The sequence below is a fragment of the Cherax quadricarinatus genome, chromosome 15 (genome assembly GCF_038502225.1).
Source record: "Cherax quadricarinatus isolate ZL_2023a chromosome 15, ASM3850222v1, whole genome shotgun sequence".
NCBI lineage: Eukaryota > Metazoa > Arthropoda > Malacostraca > Decapoda > Parastacidae > Cherax > Cherax quadricarinatus.
The window spans coordinates 45,635,020-45,661,776 of NC_091306.1; the positions used below are offsets into that span (position 1 = coordinate 45,635,020).

Consider the following 26,757-nt stretch of genomic DNA (forward strand, 5'->3'; position numbering starts at 1 on the left):
TGTTAAACATGTTTTATCCATCACTTTGTCAATATTTTACTATCACTACTGCTAGAAATGGATTTATTTTTCCATTACTTCTTTCGAATTTGAATGCCTCCCATTCCGTAGACGCTATGTAACTCCCACTGTCCTCTAATTAAAATACAATAATTGTGGACGCATCAGTCTTCAATGGCTGATGCATCGTCTGAAATTGTTGGAACGTTTCATGTGTTTACGTCATTTTTAAATTTTTGGTGTTGTGTTTTCCTCAAAGGAAGCAGTCTGTTTATGTTATCATATGCCTATTTTATTAATCAAATTGGTTTCTGTAAAGAACTTGGAGAATGTCTCTTCCAGCCAGAAATAAATAATTGTGTTGAGATTTTTTTAAACATATTGGCCGTTTCCCACCGAGGCAGGGTGACCCGAAAAAGAAGAAATACTTTCTTAATCACTCACTCGATCACCGTCTTGCCAGATGCGTGCCGACACTACAGTTCAAAAGCTGCCACATATCTCCAACCCTCCTTCAGAGTGTAGGCACTATACTTCCCACCTTCTAGACTTAGGTCCAGCTAACCACTCACTCCTAACTAACACGCTCACACACGCTTGTTGGAAGTCCAAAACTTCCTTTACCCCCTCCCTATAACCTTACCTAGGAGAACTCCTACCCTGCCTTCATCCCACTACAGATTTATATACCCTCCTAGTCATTCTATTTTGATCCATCCTCTGTAAATGTCAGATCCACCTCAGGAAACCCTCTTCAGCCTTCCGGATAATACTTTTAGTAACCCAGGACCTCCTTCTAATCTACAATCGACGGATTCTCTGCATAAAATTCACACTACACATTGCCCTCAGATACGACATTTCTACTGTTTCCAACCTCCTTCTTGTTGCAACATCCACCGCCCATGCTTCACACCACTATACTCTCGTACATTTTCCTTTTTGCTTCCATAGATAGTGTTCTTTGTCTCCACAGACTCCTCAATGCACCACTCATATTTTACCCCTCGTCAGTTTTATGGTTCACCTCGTCTTTCATAGACCCATCTGCTGACAGGTCCACTCCCAAATATATGAACACATTCACTTCCTCCATACTTCCTTTAATCTGATATCCAGTGTTTCATTTCCTATTTTTTTTATCCTCGTCACCTTGCTCTTTCTAGTATTCACTTTTAATTTTCTTCTGTTGCATATTCTCCTAAATTTGTCCGCCAACCTTTACAACTTCTCTTCAGAATTTCCCAAAAGCACAGTGTCATCAACAAAAAGCAACTGTCACAGCTCCCACTTTGTGTTAGATTCTTTATCTAATCCCACACCTCTCCCCAACACCCGAACAGTCACTTTTCTTACAACCCTGTCTAAAAATATATTGAATAACCATGGTGACATCATGCAGCCCTGTCTAAGGCCTACTATTGGTAGGACTTAGACAGGGATACTTGATATAACTATGGTTGTTCAATATATTTATAGATGAGAAATTAATGTTTGCATGTACTTGTATGAGCCTATAACATTTGTGTACCTTCAAGACTATTGTTAAAAAAATGTATATTAAGTACATATGAATTATATACGAGGAAACAAATACAGTAAACCATAGTTCTGAAATTCCACTGCCTTCCATGATATAGCCTATTGATCTGAGATGTGACATTAAGAGACAAAGTCCTCACATCCTCACATTAATATCTGAAGGCTCACCTTCTTGATTATCTTACAGTGCAAACACTATATCCTTTCCCTTCATATACATTGGTTAGTCAAATGTGACAAAGTACGTCATTTGGTTAGTTTTTTTCTTCAGCAGCAAATTTCAATGTAGTTAATACCTTATTGTAGTCTGTTGATGACAGATTAATGAAAGGTAATGCAAATTATGTGTGTGATAAATGGTTTTGAAAACCGACAAGTTGGAGATTGAGACACTTACGCAACATATGGGAATCTTTATTAAGGAAACGTTTCGCCACACAGTGGCTTCATCAGTCCAATACAAAGTAGAAATGGGTTAGGAGAGAAGGTGTTTGAGGTAATCAGTCCCTCACCCTGGAATCAAAACCATTTATCACATCTGTCAGACACTGCAACATCATGGGATCTTGATACAAAAATTCTTCAATAATTGTCCAACCTCAGGACGAAGACCTACTTAGATTAGTGGATGGTTCCGCTATGATCCCGCCTCATCCTGCTTCGACTCGCCTGACTAAAGTATATAAGCCACTTCTCCGGCCATATGCTCCACTTTCTACAAGAGTGATGGACAGAACACATCGATTCCAGGCTGAGGGACTAATTACCTCAAACTCCTTCTCTTGTAACCCATTTCTACTTTGTATTGGACTGATGAAGTCACTGTGTGGCGAAACGTTTTCTTAATAAAGATTCTCATATGTTGCATAAGTGACTCAATCAACACAAATTCTTTTTGGTCATAGGTAGAGTACTTATTATGACTTCCAGAAGGCCTTGTCTTGGTGGAAAAGGTGGAGTCTGAAAAAGTTTTCCAAACATCCACAAAGGTGCTTATGTTCACGGTACCTACAAGCTTCATTTTTGCATAATTTTTGTAGTTTTAGAGCATTTAACCATCCTTTTGCTTTTCTCGGAAAGTTTCTGTACTTCCGTTTTTCCAGTATCTATAATCTTGTCTGAAGACAGAATAGTGTGCAATTCAAATATCTCCTGAAATGTTCTGTTTCCACGAGTGCGTTTATCTTAAAATCTGCATTGTCTAAAATGTACTGAAAGAAATAACCGATCTGGAGTTTATCTGGAGAGAGTTCCGGGGGTCAACGCCCCCCGCGGCCCGGTAAATCAGGTTTTCGAAATTTTACAGTGGATGCCTGAAACAGAGACATCATTACAACCTGAACAAATTCCAGATTTAACACTGAACTGACAATGATTTTTGATGCAACTTTACGATATAAGGGCATCTTTAGACCATGCAGTATAGAAGATTGAAGTGATAGAAGTCTTGTTGCAATAATGATCGAATGAGCGATTCCTGTACACTGTTTCGTTACTTGTTATTTTTAGGACTTACGGTTCTTTGAATAAAGAGGAGGCAGAGTCTCAGGAGTCACAACCTCGGCAACTTTCATAAAGTCCTTAACGTCTGGGTGATCAATTCAGATCCTTAACCGCTCATCTTTCTCGTTTTTCACAAGCACTATGTACAGGCTATTAAGTTTAAGTTCAGAGCCACTGAAAAAAACAACTGTTAGTCTTTTTCCTTTTTGTAAACAAAACTCTATCTCCACATGTTTTGAGTAATTATGTTTTCAGTGTCTTTTCAGTCCTTGATGAATCATCTGGTAAAAGTTCTTCAAGCTTCCTCATCAAGTGGCAAAGAGAGAACTGTTATTCCTTATCAGGGAACGAGGACAACTTTTGGGATTCAGAAGCAGTATGTTGGCCCTATGGTCGTCCTCGTTTTAAACCTGACAGTAAGTTACATATAAATTTAAAGCAACATTTGTCATAACGCACTTCTTTGTAACAACACATAATACGTTGTTCATCCGCCTCGTCACTGTCTCCTCCCCTCATCATATCATAACTAATACAATGGTACCTCGGGTTACGAACTTAATTCGTTCCAGAAGGCTGTTCGTCTGCCGATACCGAACGAATTTGTTCCCATAAGGAATAATGTAAATTAGATTAATCCGTTTCAGATCCCCAAAGCTCTTAGAAAAATACACTTACATAATTGTTAGAGTTGGGAGGTGTTCGTAACCCGAGGTACCCCTGTATTGTCATTCCAGCTAATAACAACAATGCGTTTTATAAACCATACCCCGGCCGGGATTGAACCCGCGGTCAGAGAGTCTCAAAACTCCAGACCGTCGCGTTCAATCGGGCTCAATCCCGGCCGGGGTATGGTTTGTTTGCAATCGTGTCATCACGATTTCGTGAGTCATGCGTTTTATAATATAATGCAAGTTATAACATAAAAAAATAACGTGCACATAATGGTCATAATGAAAAGAATAAAGGTAAAAATACATTAAAGAAACAGATAAAAAGACATTAAAATGAATCCACTTATATATTTTTGGATTTTTTTTTACACATTTTAACATAGGTGTAAGGTTAGGTTATTAATGTTATTACTGGGTTTATTACTTGGGGTGTTACTGGGGTTCTTACTAGTGTTATTATTAGAGTTATGGGTTATTACTGGGGATATTAATGAGTTTATTGCTGAGATTAGCATATAATGCAGGTAACGTAGGATTTGGACGAATTTTCTAGAGGCTACAAGCGACAGGGTGTTGAGGATGGAGGGGATGGGGGGGTTGGGGGGAGGGGTGGTGCAGGAGAGAGTGGATAGGTTGCCACAATTAGTTAGATAAGCGGTGAAACCAGGAATTTCAACTAATTACCTCAGGTGGGGGCGACCAGCTAGGGTAATTAAAATTTTTTTTTTTACACAAATTCTCACAATATATTCCAAATAACTGGGACATGCAACTCACTAACACATTAACAGGTCATCCAGATATTGTTACTCTGAATAAATCTTGGTTTAACCCACTCAACTAACATCAGAGAATGACTTGAATATATATATTATTTTCAATAAAACTCGTACATAAAAATAGACGGCGGAGTGCTCCAATGTATTAACATTGAATTTCAAGTGGCAGAAATTGAAAATTGTAATAATGTTGGTAGCGACTTGACAGGAGCTCCTGGAGAGCGAAATGTCGTTACAGTAAAATGTCGCATTAGTTGCACTAATGTGAGTTGAGTGTGTGTGTGTGTGTGTGTGTGTGTGTGTGTGTGTGTGTGTAAATCCAAGTCATTGGGAACAAGATAATTATATTCAGTGCAGAAGATCGAAACACTTATGCAGCATATGGGAATCTTTATTCCGGGAACGTTTCGTCACACAGTGACTTCATCAGTCCAATACAAAGCAGAAAAGTGTAAGGGGAGGGAGAGTTTGAGGTAATCAGTCCCTCAGCCTAGAGTCGATGTGTTCAGTCCATCAATCTTGTAGAATGTACAGCATAGGGCCGTAGACGTGGCTTATATACTTCAACTTGTCGGTTTCAAACCATTCATCACAACTGTCAGACACTGCAGCATCATGAGATCTTGATACAAAGAATTCTTCAACACTTGTTCAACCTTTGGACGAAGACCTACTTAGACTAATGGATGGTTCCACTATGACCCCGCCTCCTCCTGCTTCGCCTCACCTGACTACAGTATATAAGCCACGTCTACGGCCCTATGCTGTACATTCTACAAGACTGATGGACTGAACACATCGACTCTAGGGTGAGGGACTGATTACCTCAAACTCCTCCTTTCCTTACACATTTCTGCTTTGTATTGGACTGATGAAGCCATTGTGTGGCGAAACATTTCCTGAATCAAGATTCCCATATGTTGCACAAGTGTCTCAATCTTCAACTTGTCGGTTTTTTTTTAAACCATTCGTCATATATATTCAGCGTAGTATATCGTCGCACCTAAACAAAGTCAGGAGCCTAGCCCTCCTTTTTTCCCATGACCTGATAAAGGTAATTTGTAGTAACAAGGAGGCAATGTTAGTTGATTACCTCAATACTCTGTATATAAACTGGAGAACTCTGTTAGGGTATCAAGAGGCCGCCAGACTGGTCGAAATGACACGACAATATTTTAACAGAAACTCATCACATCGGGCACTCATGGCAACACTATTTTGGATCTTGATTTAACAACACATTGTGATCTTGTCCAGTCGCATAAAGAAGGAGAAACACTAGAAAACTGTAATCACAAAGTTCCACTAAAAATAAACACAATTACTGAGAGCCAAAATAAATCAGTGATGGTTTCCAACTACAGCAGTAATAATGCATCAAATTATCGGCAACGTTAACTGTAATGAGCTACTAAATACAGGTTATGGAGAGAGATTTTAAAAAATCTAAATATCTAAAGTTATGACTAAAAACAGACATAAAAAAAGGTGAAATAAAACGAAGTTGAAAGACGAGACAACTAGTATAGACTATAGGCCAAAATAAACGTAAAGCATATAAGAAATTTCTATGGAATTTCTATGGAACAATGCTCTTCTCCAGACTGAGGGACTGACCACCTCAAAACTTTAAGGGTGATGGACTGATTACATCGTCTTCAAGTATCTTCTGCTTCTATCAACTTTTCTGTACTCGACTGAAGAAGCCTACTGTGTAGGCGAAACGTTTCGAAATAAAGATACCTAACTGTTGCATGTGTGTCTTACCTAGCAAGAAATTTCTATCGACTGGTAAGCTCAATGACCATAGTAACTACAGTGAGTCAGCAAAAATAAAAAATTAGAAAAGCCAAGCAGGAATATGAAAGACAAACTGCACGATGTCATTGGTAACCCCCCTAAAAAAAAATAATTCTTCAAATGTTCCATGGAGGAAAAAAAAGGGGGATGTAAAAGAAACGATGAGATCTTTTATCTAGCGATAACAGAAGAATAATAAATAACAACATTACACATATAACCCAGTTCCTGACCAGCCGGGCTGTGGCTCGTATGTTGGTTTGCGTGCAGCCAGCAGCAACAGCCTGGTTGATCAGGCGCTGATCCACCAGGAGGCCTGGTCTCAGACCGGGCCGCGGGGGCGTTGACCCCCGGAACTCTCTCCAGGTAAACTCCAGGTAAACATAGAACATAAAAATGGTATAAAATACCGACAGGTTGTTAGGTAAGACACATATGCAACAGTTAGGTATCTTTATTATGAGCATTGTTCCATAGTATGAAACATATTGTTTCATACTATGGAACAATGCTCTTCTCCAGACTGAGGGACTGACCACCTCAAAACTTTAAGGGTGATGGACTGATTACATCGTCTTCAAGTATCTTCTGCTTCTATCAACTTTTCTGTATTTGACTGAAGAAGCCTACTGTGTAGGCGAAACGTTTCATAATAAAGATACCTAACTGTTGCATATGTGTCTTACCTAACAACCCGCACATAGAAGAAAGGAGTTTACGATGACGTTTCAGTCCGACTTGGAGCATGTGCAAAGTGCGGGTTATTTGCGTATTGTTCCAGTCACGGTATTTTGCCTTTCTCTTATTTAAATAACAACACAGACATGACTTCTTTACTGAACACATCCTTCAGTTCTGTTGTTACAGCTGAACACAACACCGATGTTCCCAGGCAGCAAAATATATTTTCAAGAATTGACTCTGGCACATTAAGAATTTAGGACAATAGCAGCGGTAACTTTAAAAAATTTTTTTGAGGAAGCTGAATATTAGCAAATCAAACGGATTGGATGAACTTCCTGTCAGAATAATAACAGAATATAGATACAAAATCACTTTTTAACAGAAATATTTAACAAATTATTAGAAAAACATAAAAATGTTACCCAAATATTTGAAAAGGAGGAGATAATTTGTGGCCTCAGATATTGTCCCGTCAACTTAATATCTGGAGTTTACCTGGAGTTTACCTGGAGAGAGTTCCGGGGGTCAACGCCCCCGCGGCCCGGTCTGTGACCAGGCCTCCTGGTGGATCAGAGCCTGATCAACCAGGCTGTTACTGCTGGCTGAACGCAATCCAACATACGAGCCACAGCCCGGCTGGTCAGGTACCGACTTTAGGTGATTGTCCAGTGCCACCTTGAAGACTGCCAGGGGTCTATTGATAATCCCCCTTATGTATGCTGAGAGGCAGTTGAACAGTCTCGGGCCCCTGACACTTATTGTATTGTCTCTTAACGTGCTAGTGACACCCCTGCTTTTCATTGTTAGTGATAATTCGGTTAATTTTTTGATAAATAATTATTAACTGAAAATTTACACGGATTTCACAAAATCCTGCCTTGTCCGATTCGAATTTTTAATTACATATGCAAAACTGGCTAAAAAAAATCCCAACAGATAAAGCTTATATACATTTTCAAAATACTTTCCCATAAGGTACCCCCATAGAAGATTGTCAGACAAAATAATAGCAGACAGCAGAGAATACAAACATTATTATTAGATAAATGAATGACCCACAAAAGTCTACAGAGTGATATTCTGGCTAGTGATGTTCTGAGTGAATAGTCGTAAAAAAACGTAGAGTTGTTTAGGGATCGGCTTCTGGTCTAGTCGTTTAAGAAATGCATGAGAAGCAAAAATTTGCTGATAATGCAAAATTAGAAAGAAATAAAAACATCCGAAGGAGACTGAGGATTCTGCGTGATGTGAAAGGGTTAGTGTCGTGATCAGAGACGTGGAAGATGACTTTCAAAGTTGACAAGTGGAAAGGAATGGAATGAATTTTATATACAATAATCTCAAACATGATTATAACATGTTTGCAAACAAACAGAAACAAAATAAGAGAAGGCCTTAAAATAATTATATGCAATGACATCAAAAGTACTAAACAATTCTTACCTGTGAGCAGCAAAACAATCAGAAAGATAAAAATTTCATTGTGAGAAAGCTTTAACACGAAGCTAAATACCATACTGACTCTATAATGTGCTTGTTAGGACCCCATCCTGAATATGCCGTCTAGTTTTGATCTACAGGTTATGTAAACGACAAAGATACACTGGAGGGGCAAAAGGAACTACAATCAAACTCAGACCATCACCAAGAAACAAACCATGTGAAGAAGATGTGAAGGTAGGAAATCGATTCTCTGTTCTCCAAGACGAGTGTACTTCAGTGGTTAGTGAGGTTGAAGGCACCACTGATTCCCTTGCTATTCAAGGTAAGAATATTTTAATAGTAGGAGATTCTCAGGTAAGATATATGGACCGTGCATTTTGTAACAGAGACAGAAAGGTCAGACAGAGAGTGTGTCTTCCTGGCGCTGGTGTTGGTGACATAGTCAGCAGGTTGGATAATATTATGGCAGGTAATGGGAACAAGCCCATTATCTGTCTTAGTGCTGGGGGTAATGACATTGGGAAGGGCAGAAGAGAGGAGCTGCTGCATAAGTACAGGTCAGCCATAGAAATAGTTAGGTCTAAGGGAGGGATCCCAGTCATATGTAGCATAAAAAAACCATACCCCCGGCCGGGATTGAACCCGCGGTCATACAGTCTCAAAACTCCAGCCCGTCGCGTTAGCCACTAGACCAGCTTGCCACAATAAGATTCATCCAACTAGGTATATTTCTACACCATAGAAATATACCTAGTTGGATGAATCTTACTGTGGCTAGCTGGTCTAGTGGCTAACGCGACGGGCAGGAGTTTTGAGACTATGACCGCGGGTTCAATCCCAGCCGGGGGTATGGTATGTTTACAATCGTGTCATTACGATTTCTTGAGTCATATGTAGCATCTTGCCTAGAAAGGGAGTGGGCAATGAATGGATGTCTAGGGCAATTGGTATAAATTGCTGGCTAGACAGGTACTGCAAGGAACTTGCAATCCCATTCATTGATAACTGGGACCTATTCTTTGACAAACGTGATATGTATGCAAGGGATGGGGTTCATCTCTCTGGGGATGGAGTGGTTGCATTAGCCAATTCAATTGAGAGGGTAATTGATGACTTGTCTAGGAATTTAAACTGATAGATTATAGAGGTATGGGTGTTTGTGGGAAACAATCAGGCTGTAGCATTAGGGCTAAAAACAGCAGTTATTACCGCGATACCTCAGGGATATGTTTAAAAGTCAATATTCAAAATAAAGTTGATAGTAATGGCAAATCAAATGATCAACAAATAAAGAAAGACAGTAGAGGGCAACGAGTGACTAGCTCCCTTAAGGTTTACTATACAAATAGTAGGAATCTAAGAAATAAGATATATGAGCTAAGATTACTTGCAAGTGAAGGTAATACATATATTATTTGTACAACAGAGACCTGGTTCAACCTGAAAGATAGAGAAATGCCTTCTGAATGCAACATACAGGGTTATGAACTATTCCACACTGATAGGGTCAACAGGAAGGGTGGTGGAGTAGCGATGTATGCCAGAGAAAATTTAAATTGCTGTCTTAGACATGATATAAGATTAGAAAAATCGAACACCGAATCTGTTTGGCTACAGTTTCTCGAGGGACGTGACAAATTAATTTTGGGTGTGATTTATAGGCCCCCAAACCTAGATAGGGAGTGCAGTAAGCTGTTATGGGACGAAATTCATAAGGCATCTAGATATGAAAATGCTGCGATAATGGGAGATTTTAACTTTAGACAAATTGATTGGAACAATATGACAGGAAATCTTGAGTCTAGTGACTTTCTTGATACGGTTCAGGATTGCGTTTTAGAACAGGTTGTGACAGAGCCAACTAGAGGAAACCATCTGCTTGACTTGGTTCTTGCCAACAAAGATTCACTAATTAATAATCTTGGGGTTAATGATGAGCTTGGGGAAAGTGATCACAAATCACTTAGTTTTAATATATCATGGAATTACCCAGATAACTGCAATCAAATCTCTGTTCCAGATTTTCGCTTGGCCGACTTCATGGGACTGAAAAATTACCTGGGTGGGCTAAATTGGGATGTCCTGACTGTGGGTCAGGTAGGTGATCTTGGTTGCCAATATGACGTTTTTCAGAGCATAGTTCTAGCTGCCCAGACAACTTTTGTTCCGAGTAGGGAAATTAGATCTAACAAAAATGATCCCAAATGGATGAACAATAGATTAAAACATCTCATTGGTCAAAAGAGAGGCATATATAGGCATATCAAAAGAGGGGATGGGCAGTTAAGAAATCAATATATTCAATTAAAGAGAGAAATAAAGAAAGGAATAAGAAAAGCAAAAAGGGATTATGAGGCTAAGGTCGCAAGGGATTCAAAGACTAACCCAAAAGAGTTTTTTCAGGTATACAGAAGTAAGATTAGGGACAAGATTGGCCCACTTAAGAGTAACTCGGGTCAGATCACTGACAGTGATAAGGATATGCGTGAAATTCTCAATACCTACTTCCTCTCAGTTTTCACCCAGGAAAATACTAGCGATATTCCAGAAATAATAGATTATGTAGAACAGGATAATAAACTATGTACGATTGCGGTAACTAGTGACATGGTCCTCAGACAAATAGAGAAACTAAAACCTAACAAATCCCCAGGTCCTGATGAACTGTTTGCAAGGGTGTTAAAGGAATGTAAAGAGGAACTTAGCATACTTTTGGCTAATCTTTTTAACATATCACTACAAACTGGCATAGTGCCTGATAAGTGGAAAATGGCAAATGTAATACCTATTTACAAGGCAGGTGACAGGTCCTTGGCTTCGAACTATAGACCAATAAGCCTTACCTCCATAGTGGGACAATTTATGGAATCAATAATTGCTGAAGCAATCCATAGCCATCTTGATAGGCACAGATTGATTAATGAATCTCAATACGGCTTTACAAAGGGGCGTTCCTGTCTTACGAATTTACTAACTTTTTTCACTAAGGTGTTAGAGGAGGTAGATCATGATAATGAATATGATATTGTGCATATGGACTTCAGTAAGGCTTTCGATAGTTCCACACCAGAGGCTATTGAGGAAACTTAAGGCACATGGAATAGGAGGAGAAATTTTTTCCTGGGTATAGGCATGGCTGACAATTAGGCAGCAGAGAGTTTGCATAAATGGGGAGAAATCAGAATGGGGACACGTCACAAGCGGTGTTCCTCAGGGGTCAGTGTTGGGCCCGTTCTTGTTCACAATTTACATAAACGACATAGATGAGGGAATAAATAGCGACATAACAAATTTGCTGATGACATCAAAATAGGCCGTCCAATTCATTCTGATGAGGACACTAGAGCACTCCAGGATGATTTGAATAGACTGATGCAATGGTCGGAGAAGTGGCAGATACAGTTTAATATTGACAAATGCAAAGTTCTAAATATTGGACAGGTAAATAACCATGCCACATATAAACTAAATAATGTAGATCTTAATACTACTGACTGCGAAAAGGATTTAGGAGTTCTGGTTAGCAGTAATCTAAAACCAAGACAACAGTGCATTAGTGTTTGCAATAAAGCTAACAGAATTCTTGGCTTCATGTCTAGAAGTATAAATAATAGAAGTCCTCAGGTTGTTCTTCAACTCTATATATCCTTGGCTAGGCCTCATTTAGACTATGCTGCTCAGTGCTGGTCACCGTATTACAGAATGGATATAAATGCTCTGGAAAACGTACAGAGGAGGATGACAAAGATGATCCCATGTATCAGAAATCTTCCATATGAGGACAGACTGAGGGCCCCTGAGGGCCTCTCTTGAAAGACGTAGAATTAGGGGGGATATGATCGAGGTGTATAAATGGAAAACAGGAATAAATAAAGGGGATGTAAATAGCGTGCTGAAAATTTCCAGCCAAGACAGGACTCGCAGCAATGGTTTCAAGTTGGAAAAATTCAGATTCAGGAAGGATATAGGAAAGCACTGGTTTGGTAATAGAGTTGTGGATGAGTGGAACAAACTCACGAGTACAGTTATTCAGGCTAAAACATGTGATGTAGTTCAGCTGGGCTTGTGAGGTCTCTAGGGAGACCTAAGTATATGGTCACCTTGCCTTGGCAAGTGGCTAAGCAGCCACGCCTTTTCGGCTTAAGTATCAGCTTCTTTGTTCGTCACTGGCGTCAGATCTCGGCGTCAGGTCGTACACGTGGTGCACACCTCATTGTGGAGGGGCTTGGACCACCATATAAGCCCAATCAAGAGTCTGAGCAGAGAGACTTTGAGCGGAGCTGCTGCTGGGGTGCAGGGCTCGGGAGAAGGCTGCTGAAGTCTCTGGAGAAGACTGTTGGAGACATTGGGCAGAGTACTCACTTGGAGCAGCACTCGTGCTGTGTAGGTCTTGGGACCTGTGGCTTAGTTCCTGTGGTGAACTGTCCTCTGAACTATATTGTAAGTTATATTCATTTTCGCCAAGTTGATTGTATTCCCTGTCTCACTGCTTATACATACCACCCCACTTATCTAAATACAATAATGTACTCCTGTTCCCAAATATATTATTGTACAAAGACTTAATAATAAACTGTGTTTGAGTAGAATAGTAATATTCCCTGTCCCGGTTATTTACTCATTTATTCATTTATCTTTATTTCAAGTAGTGAGAGGGTGAGTAGTGTGGTGAGTAGAGTAATGAGAGGTGAAGGTGTAGTCACCAGTGACCTCACATTACCTACCAACCTCCGCACTCATCTTTCCTGCCACCTCGCCTGCCTGTCCCCTGTCTACATAACCCCTTATTCCCACTGTCCCCGATTATTTTATGCTTTACGTTCCACTACCCACCTTACATGACAAACGTTGTGTAGTTTTAAAAATAGGTTAGATAAATACATGAGTGGGTGTGGGTGGGTGTGAGTTGAACCTGACTAGCTTGTGTGACGAATGGTTTGAAAAACCGACAAGTTGAAGATTGAGACACTTATGCAGCATATGGGAATCTTTATTCAGGAAACGTTTCGCCATACAGTGGCTTCATCAGTCCAATACAAAGAGGAAGGCGTAAGGAGAGGAGGAGAATGAGGTAATCAGTCCCTCAACCTGGAGTCGATGTGTTCAGTCCATCAAGCTTGTGCTGCTGGGTCTGGTGCCGTGCTCCTTCCTTGAGCGGAGGTGACCAGACTGGGTGGGTTATTGGGCTAATCCAGGGAGGGGGGGGACATGGACCTGCTCCGCATGGGTCAGTAGGCCTGTTGCAGTGTTTCTTCATGTTCTTATGTTCTTATAGTCTTTAATCTAGCTAGAAGTAAATAATTCTGCTTCAGAGTGAACTTCCAAGTCCTGTGCTGTCTGTCTTTCCCATGTACTCTCTCTCTCTCTCTCTCTCTCACTCACCTGTTGAAGAATAAGACGATGGCGAACATCCAGACAGCTAGCACCAGCACCACGATGCCCACTTCTTCAGCCCGTACCCGCACCAGACCCACCTTGTGGTCAGCTCCGCTCATTGTGGTGCCCACGCTGACGCCCACACTGTCCAGCACTGTGGGCGTACTAAACAGGCGTCCACTAGCGTTACCTGCAACAACACCACCACCAAATTTCATTACTGAACGTTACTCTGGTTGTCTCTGTAATTGTATAGTCTCTCTCTCTCTCTCTAAATATATATATATATATATATATATATATATATATATATATATATATATATATATATATATATATATATATATATATATATTATATATATATATATATATATATATATATTCACATACGAGTGGTATTGATCAATAGCAACACTGCGACCAGCCAAGGACTCGAACCCATGATGTTTTGGCCTGCCTCATGGTGAACGAAAATCACATGACGCTCTAACCCACAGGACCACCAAATCCTACAAGAACCAAGCACCCAGCCAAGCTAGGTGTGTTACCCTTGGTCCGAGGACATACGGTGGTGTGGGTGCCTCTGAGCTAATTTCATTCTACTCCCTGTTTGGTGTACTAGCCCAACACGCACTATTTTATATTGTAACCACGAACGAGCGGTATTGATCAATAACAACACTGCGTCTAGCCAAGGACTCGAACCCATGATGTTTTGGCCCGCCTCACTGTGAGCAAAAATCACATGACGCTCTAACCCACAGGACCACCAAATCATATAATACCACTACCCAAAGTGATGGTACAAGTTACACCCCCCACAGGGAGGAGGGAGAGATACCTACACAGTAAAGGGTGGGATTATCAGGTAACCACCTACCATAAGGGCTTGAGTGTTACCATCTATACTTAGGAGGCCAGGTCACAACAGTGACGGTGGGAGGGTCAGGTCACAACAGTGACGGTGGGAGAGGTCGGGTCACCACAATGAAGGTGAGAGAGTCAGGTCACCACAGTAAGAGTGGGAGGGTCAGGCCACAACAGTGACTGAGAGAGGTTAGGTCACTACAGTGTTGGTGGGAGAGGTCAGGTCACCGCAATGAGGGTGGGAGGGTCAGGTCACCACAGTGAGGGTGGGAGGGTCAGGTCACCACAGTGAGGGTGGGAGGGTCAGGTCACCACAGTGAGGGTGGGAGGGTCAGGTCACCACAGTGATGGTGGGAGGGTTAGGTCACCACAATGAGGGTGGGCGGGTCAGGTCGCAAGTGAGGATGGGAGAGGTCAGATCACTACAGTGATGGTGGGAGAGGTCAAGTCACTACAGTATCGGTGGGAGAAATCAGGTCACCACAGTTAGGGTGGGAGGTTCAGGTCACCACAGTGAAGGTGGGAGGATCAGGTCACCACAATGAGAGTGGGAAGGTCAGGTCACCACAGTGAGGGTGGGAGGGTCAGGTCACAACATTGAGGGTGGGAGGGTCAGGTCACTACAGTGTGGGTGGAAGAGGCAATAACTGCTATAAATTACCACCAAACAGTTACAAAAAAAAAAAAATATTCCTGATTTACAAACACATTTCTAATGCCTTAAATTCAGGGCTCATGAATGCTGTCTCTAAAGCAATGACCAGTAATAAATATTTGGGTAATAATGACTGCAATAAATATCTACCACGAGGGAATATATCAGCCAAAATAAATATTATTTCCACTATATACGATAATGAATATTATACCCGCACTGGAGTGAGAAACAAACGCTCATTTATACTCGTATTTTGAGGCCGAGATGAATGGACAGACCACAAATAACTCTGTGGTGACTAAGTTAATAGTTCAAGTTGGACCAAAACGTCGTCATAAGTTTCTTATATATGTGGGTTATTTGTATATAACTCCGTAATGTTGAACTAAGTTAACTTTATTCCCATCTGTGCAGTCTGACTATCCTTTGGAAGGAAAATTTCATTTAGCTAGCTTGCCCCTCCGCTAAAAGTGAGAGAGGTTAATTTCATTAGGTTTGCCACTCACTGGAAGTGAGACGGGGTCATTCATGGTGATTGGGGCTCAATTGGTACCGGCCTGATCTCATACGCTGAGTGACAGGGGTTCAATGCCCGTACGAGTGGTAACATTGGCCAAGCTTGTTCTGGGAGCAATAGATGTTCCCTACAGTAGAAGTGAAAGAGCTTCTTTACATTAGATCTGCCGTCCACTGGAAGTAAGAGAACAATTCCAGTAAGCTAAGCGTTCACTAGAAGTGAGAAAGGCTTATTCCAATAATCTCCGTCCACTGGAAATGAACGGTTCATTTCAGTAGTTTACTAGAAATGAGAGATCGTTATTCCAGTAATTTGTCCATCCACTGGAAGTAAGAATGATTCTTTCCAGTAGTTTACCAATTCACTGGAGGTATGAGACTGTTATTCCAGTGCTTGACACTGCCATCTTCATTAATGATGTACTCAAGAGAGAGCGAATGATAATATATGCAATGGTTATCGTAAGAAGCAGTTAGGGCCACAGTGAGAGCCGCAAAGAGAGCAGCACTGTGAGGGCCACAGCGAGAGCCACACAGTGAGAACCTCACAGTGAGGGGTCTTATAGTGAAGACCTCATAGTGAGGACCTCACGGTGAGGACCTTACAGTGAGAGGCCCTCACAGTGAGGGTCTTCCGTTACAGGTATCTGGTTTCCTTCTCTGTAGTCACGACCTGTTAAACTAATTAGGGTATCACCATTGTTAGCTTTCGTAATATATCTGCTGTTGTCAACACAGGCAGGGATTAACCAGAGAAGAAAACATTAACATCACTCCATGAGTCGTATCTCCATAAGAGCATGAAAATTACAATCCAGTGTTCCAGTAAACAACAAAAACTTGACTTTGAAAACTCGAATAATGCACATGTCTTCTCTGTTCCACGTGTTCTGCATAACTGTGAGCTTTCTATAAGCTATGCCATTAATAACACCTTTTCTGTGCCTTCTGTGAACCATTCTCTATAGAAATAATTTTTTCCAGTTATTTTATTTATCAGCACATGAATCCGACTAAATGGTTAAGAAAACCGACAGGTTGAAGAATGAGGCACTTGTCCAACATTCTGTTGAACAAGTGTCTCATTCTTCAGATACTTCTATGCTCACACTCCAACAGCACATTAAAACCCATCAACTCTCACCTCCATTCTCCCCGATTTAACGGGCTCCCACATAATGCTTGCTGGATGCTCAAGCACCTACCTCTTAAAACCTTTTTCACGTCCTCCGAACCTTCCAGGAACGTTCCAAGCTGATATATAAAACTATGCTGATCAGCATAGCCTTGGTACATCTATTCTGCATGACGAAACCATCTCAACAAACTCTCTTCCTGTCCCACCCTCTTCAATCCATTTTCTCTGCATGATATTCACCCCACGCATTGACTTCAGACACGACATTTCCACTGCCTCCCTCCTCCTCGTTAAAATGTTTATACATCATGCCTCCCACACTTATAGTTTCTACACCAAATTACTTTAATTTTTAATATTTTTTTATTTTGCATCTGTTAGTAAGCCTCTTTTTCTTTCGCAGGGTTCTCAGCATTCATGTTACTTTCTGTCTTCCTCTTTTCTTTAATCAATTCAGCATTATTAAAGCCATTTGTCGACGTATCAGTTCCAAAATATCTAAATACATTCACCTCCTCTGGAAGGGTTGGGTTGCTCTCATTCTTGTATTTATTCCATCATTCAGTTCACTCTGTTACCTCAGTATCACCGATCACTGAGTTCTGCCCGATCTCATAAACAACAGAAATTTAATATTTTCCTCGTTTAGGTTAGGATAAATTTGGTTACCGTATATAAGCCTATATAAGAATAGTTAACACGTTTTAACAGAAACAGGCTACTTACGTCTGGCAGCACGATATGTATTTAAGTTCCATAGCAGAGTTTTTTTCCTAGTGGGTTCTCCGGTGTCCTTGATCTCTGTGAAACCTTGATTAGGCTCCATGAGATTTTCCATAACTTGGATAGAGGTGAAATGATTTTGCCACCTTTGTTCTGGTCTTTTTTTTTTTTAATTAAAGTGTGACTAGGAATATAGAAAAAAGACCTAGTTAAAAGTCATGGAGACTTATTTACAATATTTCGACACGAATGATGGCATATCTGAAGACTGAGGATTGTATCAGTGTGCTGCCTCCACGCTGACACATTAAAACAGAGGAGCATTACTGGTATATATACTGTAATGTTGATAATTAAATATTGCTCGGTTTAGGCTTCCTCCACTACTACTACGCAGCTACTACTACTGTTACTATTTCTTTATTATTATTACTACTACTACTATTTCTTCACTACTACTACAGCTAGTATTCACTACTACTACACTCTCTGCCACTTTTTTCCCTAGTTTTCTACTACTACTACTACTACTACTGCTACTACTACTACTACTACTACTACTACTGGTTGATCAGGATCTGATCCACCAGGAGGCCTGGTCACAGACCGGGCCGCGGGGGCGTTGACCCCCGGAACTCTCTCCAGGTAAACTCCAGGTAAACTACTATCAGTATTACTATTTCCACTTTCATCATTTGTACTACTACTAACTCTACTTCTACTTCTGTATTAGTAATACGGTGGACCCGTGGCCTGGTGGCTAAAGCTCTCGCTTCACATGGCGACGGTCTGGGTTCGATTCCCATCGAGGGTAGAAACATTGGGGGTGTTTCCTTACACCGGTTGTCTATGCTCACCCATCAGTAAAATGGGTACATGGGTGTTAGTGGACTGGTGTGGGTCGCAACCTGGGACAAAACTGACCTAATTTGCCGGAAAATGTTCTGCATAACAAGCGGCTTTCTATATAGCAGTACGTCATTGATGTCAGCTACACCTGTATAGCTTGTACATGTACTTGTAGAAGTAAATATATTAGTAGTAGTACTACTACTACTATGCTACTCCTTCCTCCTTCCTTTCTGTTTTCCGCTTTACTCTGTCTTGTTTCCTGTACAGTTGTCGCCGCGATTGCTAACCCCTTTCACTACGTCTTTTTTTTACAAATAAAATAAATGGTTATAATTATAACCTTAACTTTTAAAGAGGTGGACGGGTAAGCCAGCGGAAGGCCTCGGTCAGATGACCAAAAGCTCCAGCTGCAGGTCATCATGTGACTAAGATGTGCATCAGGAAACACTTGTTCTGTGTCCTGTTAAACCTTACCTAACCGAACTACCTTTTCAGTATTATTTCTACCAATACTACTACTGCTACTACCTACTCAATACTACTACCACTGCTGCTGTCTTTGCTACTATTACTACTACTACTGTGACTATTCTGTGCCCTCCACCAAGACCGCTGCTACCTCTCGCTGCTTCTCCCGCTGTCGTTCATTAAATTCTGGTCTTCTTCCCTCATCGCTTCATTGTGACTTGTTAATGATCCTAGCCGGACTCAAACGCCGTCATTACTTTCATTCTCCTAAGTTCAGGTTATCTAGACATTGCTCAATCTAGTTGATTGGTTAGGTGGTCGGTATTTAAAAGTCGACTTATTGTGCAAGAGTTGTGATCGTGTTTAATATATGATAGGTATTTTTAAATGTCTTGACTTTCGTTCCACTAATATCAGCTTATGCTAAGCTCTAAACTCAAATGGATAATTCAGCGAAAGACGTGCTGGAGGCTTGATCCTCCGTCTGCTGAGTGCGAGATAGATGTACTTTCTATGTGTACTCACCTAGTTAATTAAAGGATCATGGTGTATTATGCAGAAGTATTATGCAGTATGTTAAAAATAAAAGGCTTAGGTTTGGTTAGGTAAGATTTGTCAGGAAACAGGACAAGTATTTCCTGACGCGGGTCTTTAGTCATATGATGACCAGCAGCTGGAGTTTTTGGTCATCTGACCGAGACCTTACGCCAGCTTACCTGTTCACCCCCATTAAAATTTATGATTATGATTATAACCATCAGGACTGAAAAATAAAACGTGCTCTATTAAAGATGTCGGCGATGTCAGCCTCATTGTTAACGTAAAGGTGAATCATATCCATCTTTTTCAACAATTCATGTAAAAACAAAGTTAAATTGCATTTGTAAGTTTGAAAATAAGTGTTTCAGGTGTTTGATATCCACGAGCATCAAGTTAAATGATTAGTTACCTAAGGACAAATTTCATGGTGACCTAAGGATTACTTAAGGACAATTTTCATTATTTCGTGACTCTCTGATCGCGGGTTCTAACCCCACCCGTGGTATAGTTTGTTTGAAATCGTGTCATTACGATTTCGTGAGTCAAGTCAAGTAAGACATGTCAGAAAGTCAGGTATCTTTATACCTAACTGTTGCATATATGTCTTATCAACTTGCCGGTACTGTGTACTATTATACTCACACAGGGGGAAATGAAAAGTAAGTTAATTAAGTGAGGCTGTAACTTACCCTGGAAGGTGTCATCAATGGTGGTGTAGAAGGTAACAATGGGGGACGTATAGATGACGGAGTTATTGATTTCGGCCGTGACGTAGACCTGGTACTGTGTAAGAGGCAGAAGCCTCTCCAGCACCACGCTGCGCTGCGGCGCCATGACCTCCGCCACCACCCGGTATCTGCCAGGACCACAATATTATTAAAAATCGTTATTAATGTTATAAAATGAAGCGCTAAGACCGTGAGGGTCATGCAGCGCTGCGGGGAAGGATGTGCGAAAATAGGAACGTGTGAAAGGTAAGAGTGAACGAGGGTTCGGGATGTGTAAAGTTAAGGGTTAGTGGAAGTGAAGGTTAGTGCAAGAGTAAACAGTGCAGCCTGCATTGTTGACACTCAGGGATACCGAATGTCTTTGACAGGGGATACCTTAGCGTTACATAGTACCTGTATTACTACAAAGACCTTTGGATACGTAGTATCTATAGATGTCTTTAAATTACACTAGAGGAAATGAAATTATTAGTGAATAGAGAATAAAAAGACACAGTACAGTGACTGGTACTGTGTGGCTAGTTAATGGACCAAGTCTAAGCGAAACGTCGCTGCAAGTTTCTTTCTCCTATGTGCGAGTTATTTGTGTATTACTGAATATTTATAGGAAAAATGCAGGCAGAAAGACTAGATAATATACTACCCCAAGGTCCGAGGAAATTCAAGGAGGAACTTAGTTATCTGGATCATCTTTACATTCTTGCTGTTAGTGAACAATTTACCGGATAAATGAATTTACCGGAAAGGAAAAAAAAATGAGAGAAGACTTCTCTAATTGAAGGTCAGTTTTGTCGTTGTTGTAAAGCAAACTATCTAAAAACAATGAAACAGAAGGACTGTCTCAACCCTTAACCAGCCTGAAGCCATCGAGGTTGAGAGTGGAGAAGTCTTATATGTTGGGTAAAAGGACACATGTGGGACTAGTAAGACATTTTATTGTGGCAACGTTGCGCTCTCCAGGAGTTTTGTCAAGCTGTTACCAACAATACAAGGACACTCATGGTATATGTAGGTAATATAAAGAGATGTAAAAGGATAATATAATCGCTGTAGGCAGTAGTAGTAGTAGTAGTAGTACTAGTAGTAGTAGCAGTAGTAGTACTAGTAATAGTAGTAGTAGTAGTAACAGTAGTAGTAGTAGTAACAGTAGTAGTAGTAGTACTAGTAGTAGTGGTGGTGGTAGTAGCGGTAGTAGTAGTAGTAGTAGTAGTAGTAGTAGTAGTAGTAGTAGTAACAGTAGTAGTAATACTACTACTACCACTACTCTAATAACTCTATATACTCTTTGTGTCCTGGTATTGTTGGTAACAACATGATAAAGCTCCTAGAGAGCAAAACGTTGCCTCAATAAAACGTCTCATTAGTTCCTCGTGTGTACTTCTACCTAACATATTGTGGGTAATTCTACCAGCATTATTACATTATTATTATAATCAAAAAGAAGCGCTAAGCCACAAGGACTATAAAGCTCTCGAATGTTTTACCTCTTCTCTTGTTACAACAGTCACGTGACCGGCCTGAGGAAAACTGTGATGACTAGTTATAGTCAACACTTTTGAGAAAGTTTATTACAATTAACTTTGATATTGTGGAATAAGAAGAGGGAGAAACTACTTTTCATGAAAATGTCATCATTGGGCAAGGGTGACTAGAGGGGTGGCACAAACAATGGCTCCTGGACACCTTGGCTGACGGATACTTAGCCACACAGCAACACCGCGTTGAACCTGTTGCAAAGTCGTATATATGGTTTGTCATAGGGAATCAAAAATTTAACGTCTGATGAGAAAAAAGTTATGCAAAATTTTAAATCGAAGTGACAAATGGAGATAAAATAGATTCCATTATTCAGTGTGATAAATTATCATGTTAAAGTTGAATAACAACGAAAACTTAATGTAAATTACAAGTTGCGTGCAGAACGTTGAACAATGTGTTTATAAGTTAGGAAAATTTATGAGAGGATACAAAATAAATCTTTATTATTGTATATAAATGCAATTGTTAATGTTGTTAATGTAGCAGTACCAGGTTTTTGGACGTGTCTCAAAGACACTTTTTACAATATATGTTAGATACAAGCTGGAGTATGCCGCTGAAAAATGAAAGTATTATGATATCTATGTGTATATTGACAAGAAGCTACGACAACACAGTGAAAATTCTCTCTTTTCTCTCTCTTTCTCTCTCTCTCTCTCTTCACAAGGGATTTTATTGCCGTACTTTCTACTTTATTTACGAGTTACAAGTTCTTATCTTTCTCAGCTCATTTGAAAGTCTTACTTGTCATTATATTAAGTTAATTTGTATTATTTCGAAACATACAGAAGGGAAGAAGGTGAAGTTGGAGCCAGCAGCGGGCCAAACACTATTTGGTCAACTGAATTTATTTCATCAGTGTTATGCTGTATGAACATTTTCCAGACGCGTCATTCTAGGAATGAATAACCTCGGATAAAGAGATGTTATTGAGAAGGGTATAGCTCGAGTGCAGTTGCTGTTTGCTGTCCGTCTTGTGATATAGAAGGTGTCCGCTGTCAGTGGAACTGATGATATTAACGTTGTGCATAATATAATCACCACAACGCTTCGGTGTTTAAGTCCCTCCTCATTATTATTATTATTATAATCAAGGGGAAGCGCTAAACCCGGAGGATTATACAGCGCATGGGGGGGGGGTGTGGAAGGCATTCAGGCTTAATTCGGGGAACTGGAGCACAGATCCAATTCCCTAAATCAAGAGCCCCTCACCAACATCAAGGAACCTTCCTTGAGGGGAAGTCCTTCCTCAAACGACTGATCCATCTAGGCCGGATGTCTTGCACGGATCTCTATAATGCCTAGAAGTCGTAGATGAGACAAGGCTAGAAGGGGAAGGTATTTCATGAAATTGACTCATACTTATGGTGTAAGCGCACTTGTACCTCGTACGGAGTCTTGCAGCATCTACAGTAGTGTGCAGATTAATTGGGACAAGAGTAAATATTTTTATTACCTCATATATTTTAGTCTCCAGCTTAATAAATGTAGTTTGGGTTCTTTTCGTTTTAGAAGAGTTTGCTACCGACTTTTGGCAACCATCCATCTGTGCTGTTACTCAGCGACTCTCGTCAGGGCTACAACAGCTGTTGTTATGTAAGGCTATTGCTGGCAGCATGCTCCAGAAGTGTGGTTTCGCCAAATTCTCCCCTTGAATCCATGATTAGTTCTGAAATTCATGACGGATACTACATCTAGGAAGCGTGAAAGTATTATAGCCCCTACAGAACATGCTGATTTGACTATCAGACAGATCGCCGAAAATTTGAGGCTAGCAAAGTCAACTGTAAGTCAGATTCTGAAGAGAGCTGACGACACCGGTAAGCGTGAAGTGATGCGAAGAGGAAAATGTGGAAGAAAGTGCAAGACAGCACCTCACGATGAGAAGGTTATCATTAAAAAAACAGTGTGAAAGATCCCAAGAAAGCCAGCAAAGATCTACAGAGAGATGTGTGAGAGAGATGTGTGTTTTCTAGGAGCTACAATACTTTCACGCTTCCTAGGTATAACAACCATCATGAATTTCAGCAGTAATTATAAAGTGAAGGGGAGAATTTGGCGAAACCACATTTACTCACGAAGAATGCTTGCAGGAATAGCCTTACAGAACAACAGCTGTTGTAGCATTGACGAGAGTAACAGCCTAACACCACAGGAGGATGGTTGCCAAAAATCGGTAGCAAACTTTTGTGAAAAGGAAGGCACTCAAACTACATTATTATGAGATAATCACAAAATTTAATCATGTCTTAGTTAATCTGCACACTAATATATATATATATATATATATATATATATATATATATATATATATATATATATATATATATATATATATATATATATATATATATATTTATATATTTATATATATATATATATATATATTTATATATTTATATATGTATATATATATATATGTATATATTTGTATATGTATATATATATATATATGTATATATTTGTATATGTATATATATATATATATATATATATATATATATATATATATATATACATACATGTCGTGTCGAATAGGTAAAATTGGTAAGTTAGCAAGAACTCATTTAAAATTATAAAATTAAGTCCTTTCTAAAATTTTCTCTTAAAAGTTTAAAGATATATATTTTTAATTTATATTAATATAAAAATTAATGATTTTTGTACCAAAAGCACCTTAGGAAACTTACCTAGCCATATTATAACAAGCGCAATTTCATTTAGCCTAATCCACCTAAATATATTTTAGAAAAGTTTACAATAATTTAATAATAAACAAACACAATGAAATATATTTTTTCGTGAGATTCAGAACGATTTTTTTGCGAAATTATTGCATACACAAATTTTCGCTTGCCCTATTCGGCAAGAAGTGCGTTGTTATTTAAGCCAAAATCGCAAGTATTACTTTTTTCGGAACGACATGTATATGAATATGAATATATCATTTACCACACTGCGGCTGGCCGAGATTCAATCCCACGTCACATTGTCCCGGCCCATGAGACAAGACAATGTATGCATTGCCCTACTCACTAAACCACCGATCCTATAAATACCATGCACCCAGCACAGCTAGGTGTTGCTCATGGTACGAGAACACTCCTGACATTTGAATACCAGCCTCCACAAGCAGTCTTTATAGCAATGAAACCACGAAACAAGTGGTATTGAATCATTTACCAACCTAGCTCTGATGGGCACCTGGTATTTGAAGGATTGATGGTTGAGTAGGTAGGGAAACACATACATTGTTTTGTCTCATGGGGCAGTACAATGTTACGCGGGATCGAATCTCTGACAGACGCAGTTTTATTAATGATTCAATACCACGTGTTTCATTGATATATATATATATATATATATATATATATATATATATATATATATATATATATATATATATATATATACATACATATACATACATACATACACATACATACATACACATACATACACATACATACATACACATACATACACATATATACATACACATATATACATACACATATATACATACACATATATATAAATATATATATAAATATAAATATATAAATATATATATATAAATATATATGTCGTGCCGAATATGTAAAACTGGTCAATTAGCAAGAACTCATTTAAAATTAAGTCCTTTCTAAAATTTTCTCTTATACGTTTAAACCCCTCAAGGAAGGTTCCTTGATGTTGGTGAGGGGCTCTTGATTTAGGGAATTGGATCTGTGCTCCAGTTCCCCGAATTAAGCCTGAATGCCTTCCAAATCCCCCCCCCCAGGCGCTGTATAATCCTCCGGGTTTAGCGCTTCCCCCTTGATTATAATAATTATACGTTTAAAGATATATTTTGTTCATTAATGCTGAAGTAAAAATTTATAATTTTGCACCAAAAGGAACTTAGAAAACTTACCTAACCTTATTATAAGAAGCGCAATTTATTTTAGCATAACCCAACTAAATATATTTTAAATACGTTTACAATAATTTAATACTAAACAAACAATCAAATATATTTTTTTCATTAGGTACAGAATGATTTTGGGGAAATTATTGCATACACAAATTTTTACTTGTCCTATATGGCAAGATGAGCCAAGATCGCAAGTTCTGCCTATTCGGCACGACATTATATATATATATATATATATATATATATATATATATATATATATATATATATATGTATATACATTTTTTTTCAACAAGTTGGTCGTCTCCCACCGAGGCAGGGTGACCCAAAAAAGAAAGAAAATCCCCAAAAAGAAAATACTTTCATCATCATTCAACACTTTCACCACACTCACACATTATCACTGCTTTTGCAGAGGAGCCCAGAACACAACAGTTTAGAAGCATATACGTATAAGGATACACAACATATCCCTCCAAACTGCCAATATCCCAAACCACTCCTTTAAAGTGCAGGCATTGTACTTCCCATTTCCAGGACTCAAGTCCGACTATATGAAAATAACCGGTTTCCCTGAATCCCTTCACTAAATATTACCCTGCTCACACTCCAACAGATCGTCAGGTCCCAAGTATCATTCGTCTCCATTCACTCCTATCTAACACGCTCATGCACGCTTGCTGGAAGTCCAAGCCCCTCGCCCACAAAACCTCCTTTACCCCCTCTTTCCAACCCTTTCGAGGACGACCCCTACCCCTCTTTCCTTCCCCTATAGATTTATATGCTCTCCATGTCATTCTGCTTTGATCCATTCTCTCTAAATGACCAAACCACCTCAACAACCCCTCTTCTGCCCTCTGACTAATACTTTTATTAACTCCACACCTTCTCCTAATTTCCACACTCCGAATTTTCTGCATAATATTTACACCACACATTGCCCTTAGACAGGACATCTCCACTGCCTCCAACTGTCTCCTCGCTGCTGCATTTACCACCCAAGCTTCAC

General features: G+C 39.6%; 1 protein-coding gene across 1 annotated transcript in view; it reads right to left on the bottom strand.

Annotated features, from left to right (window-relative positions):
* LOC128703348 (uncharacterized) overlaps positions 1-26,757 on the bottom strand; it is a 605,694-nt gene that overhangs the window by 65,161 nt on the left and 513,776 nt on the right. Inside the window, exons 4-5 of the mRNA XM_070085337.1 lie at positions 20,255-20,421; positions 13,808-13,991 (exon numbers count right to left, since the gene is read on the bottom strand). Coding sequence (XP_069941438.1) covers positions 13,808-13,991; positions 20,255-20,421 — 351 coding nt within the window. The remainder of the gene's footprint in view (positions 1-13,807; positions 13,992-20,254; positions 20,422-26,757) is intronic.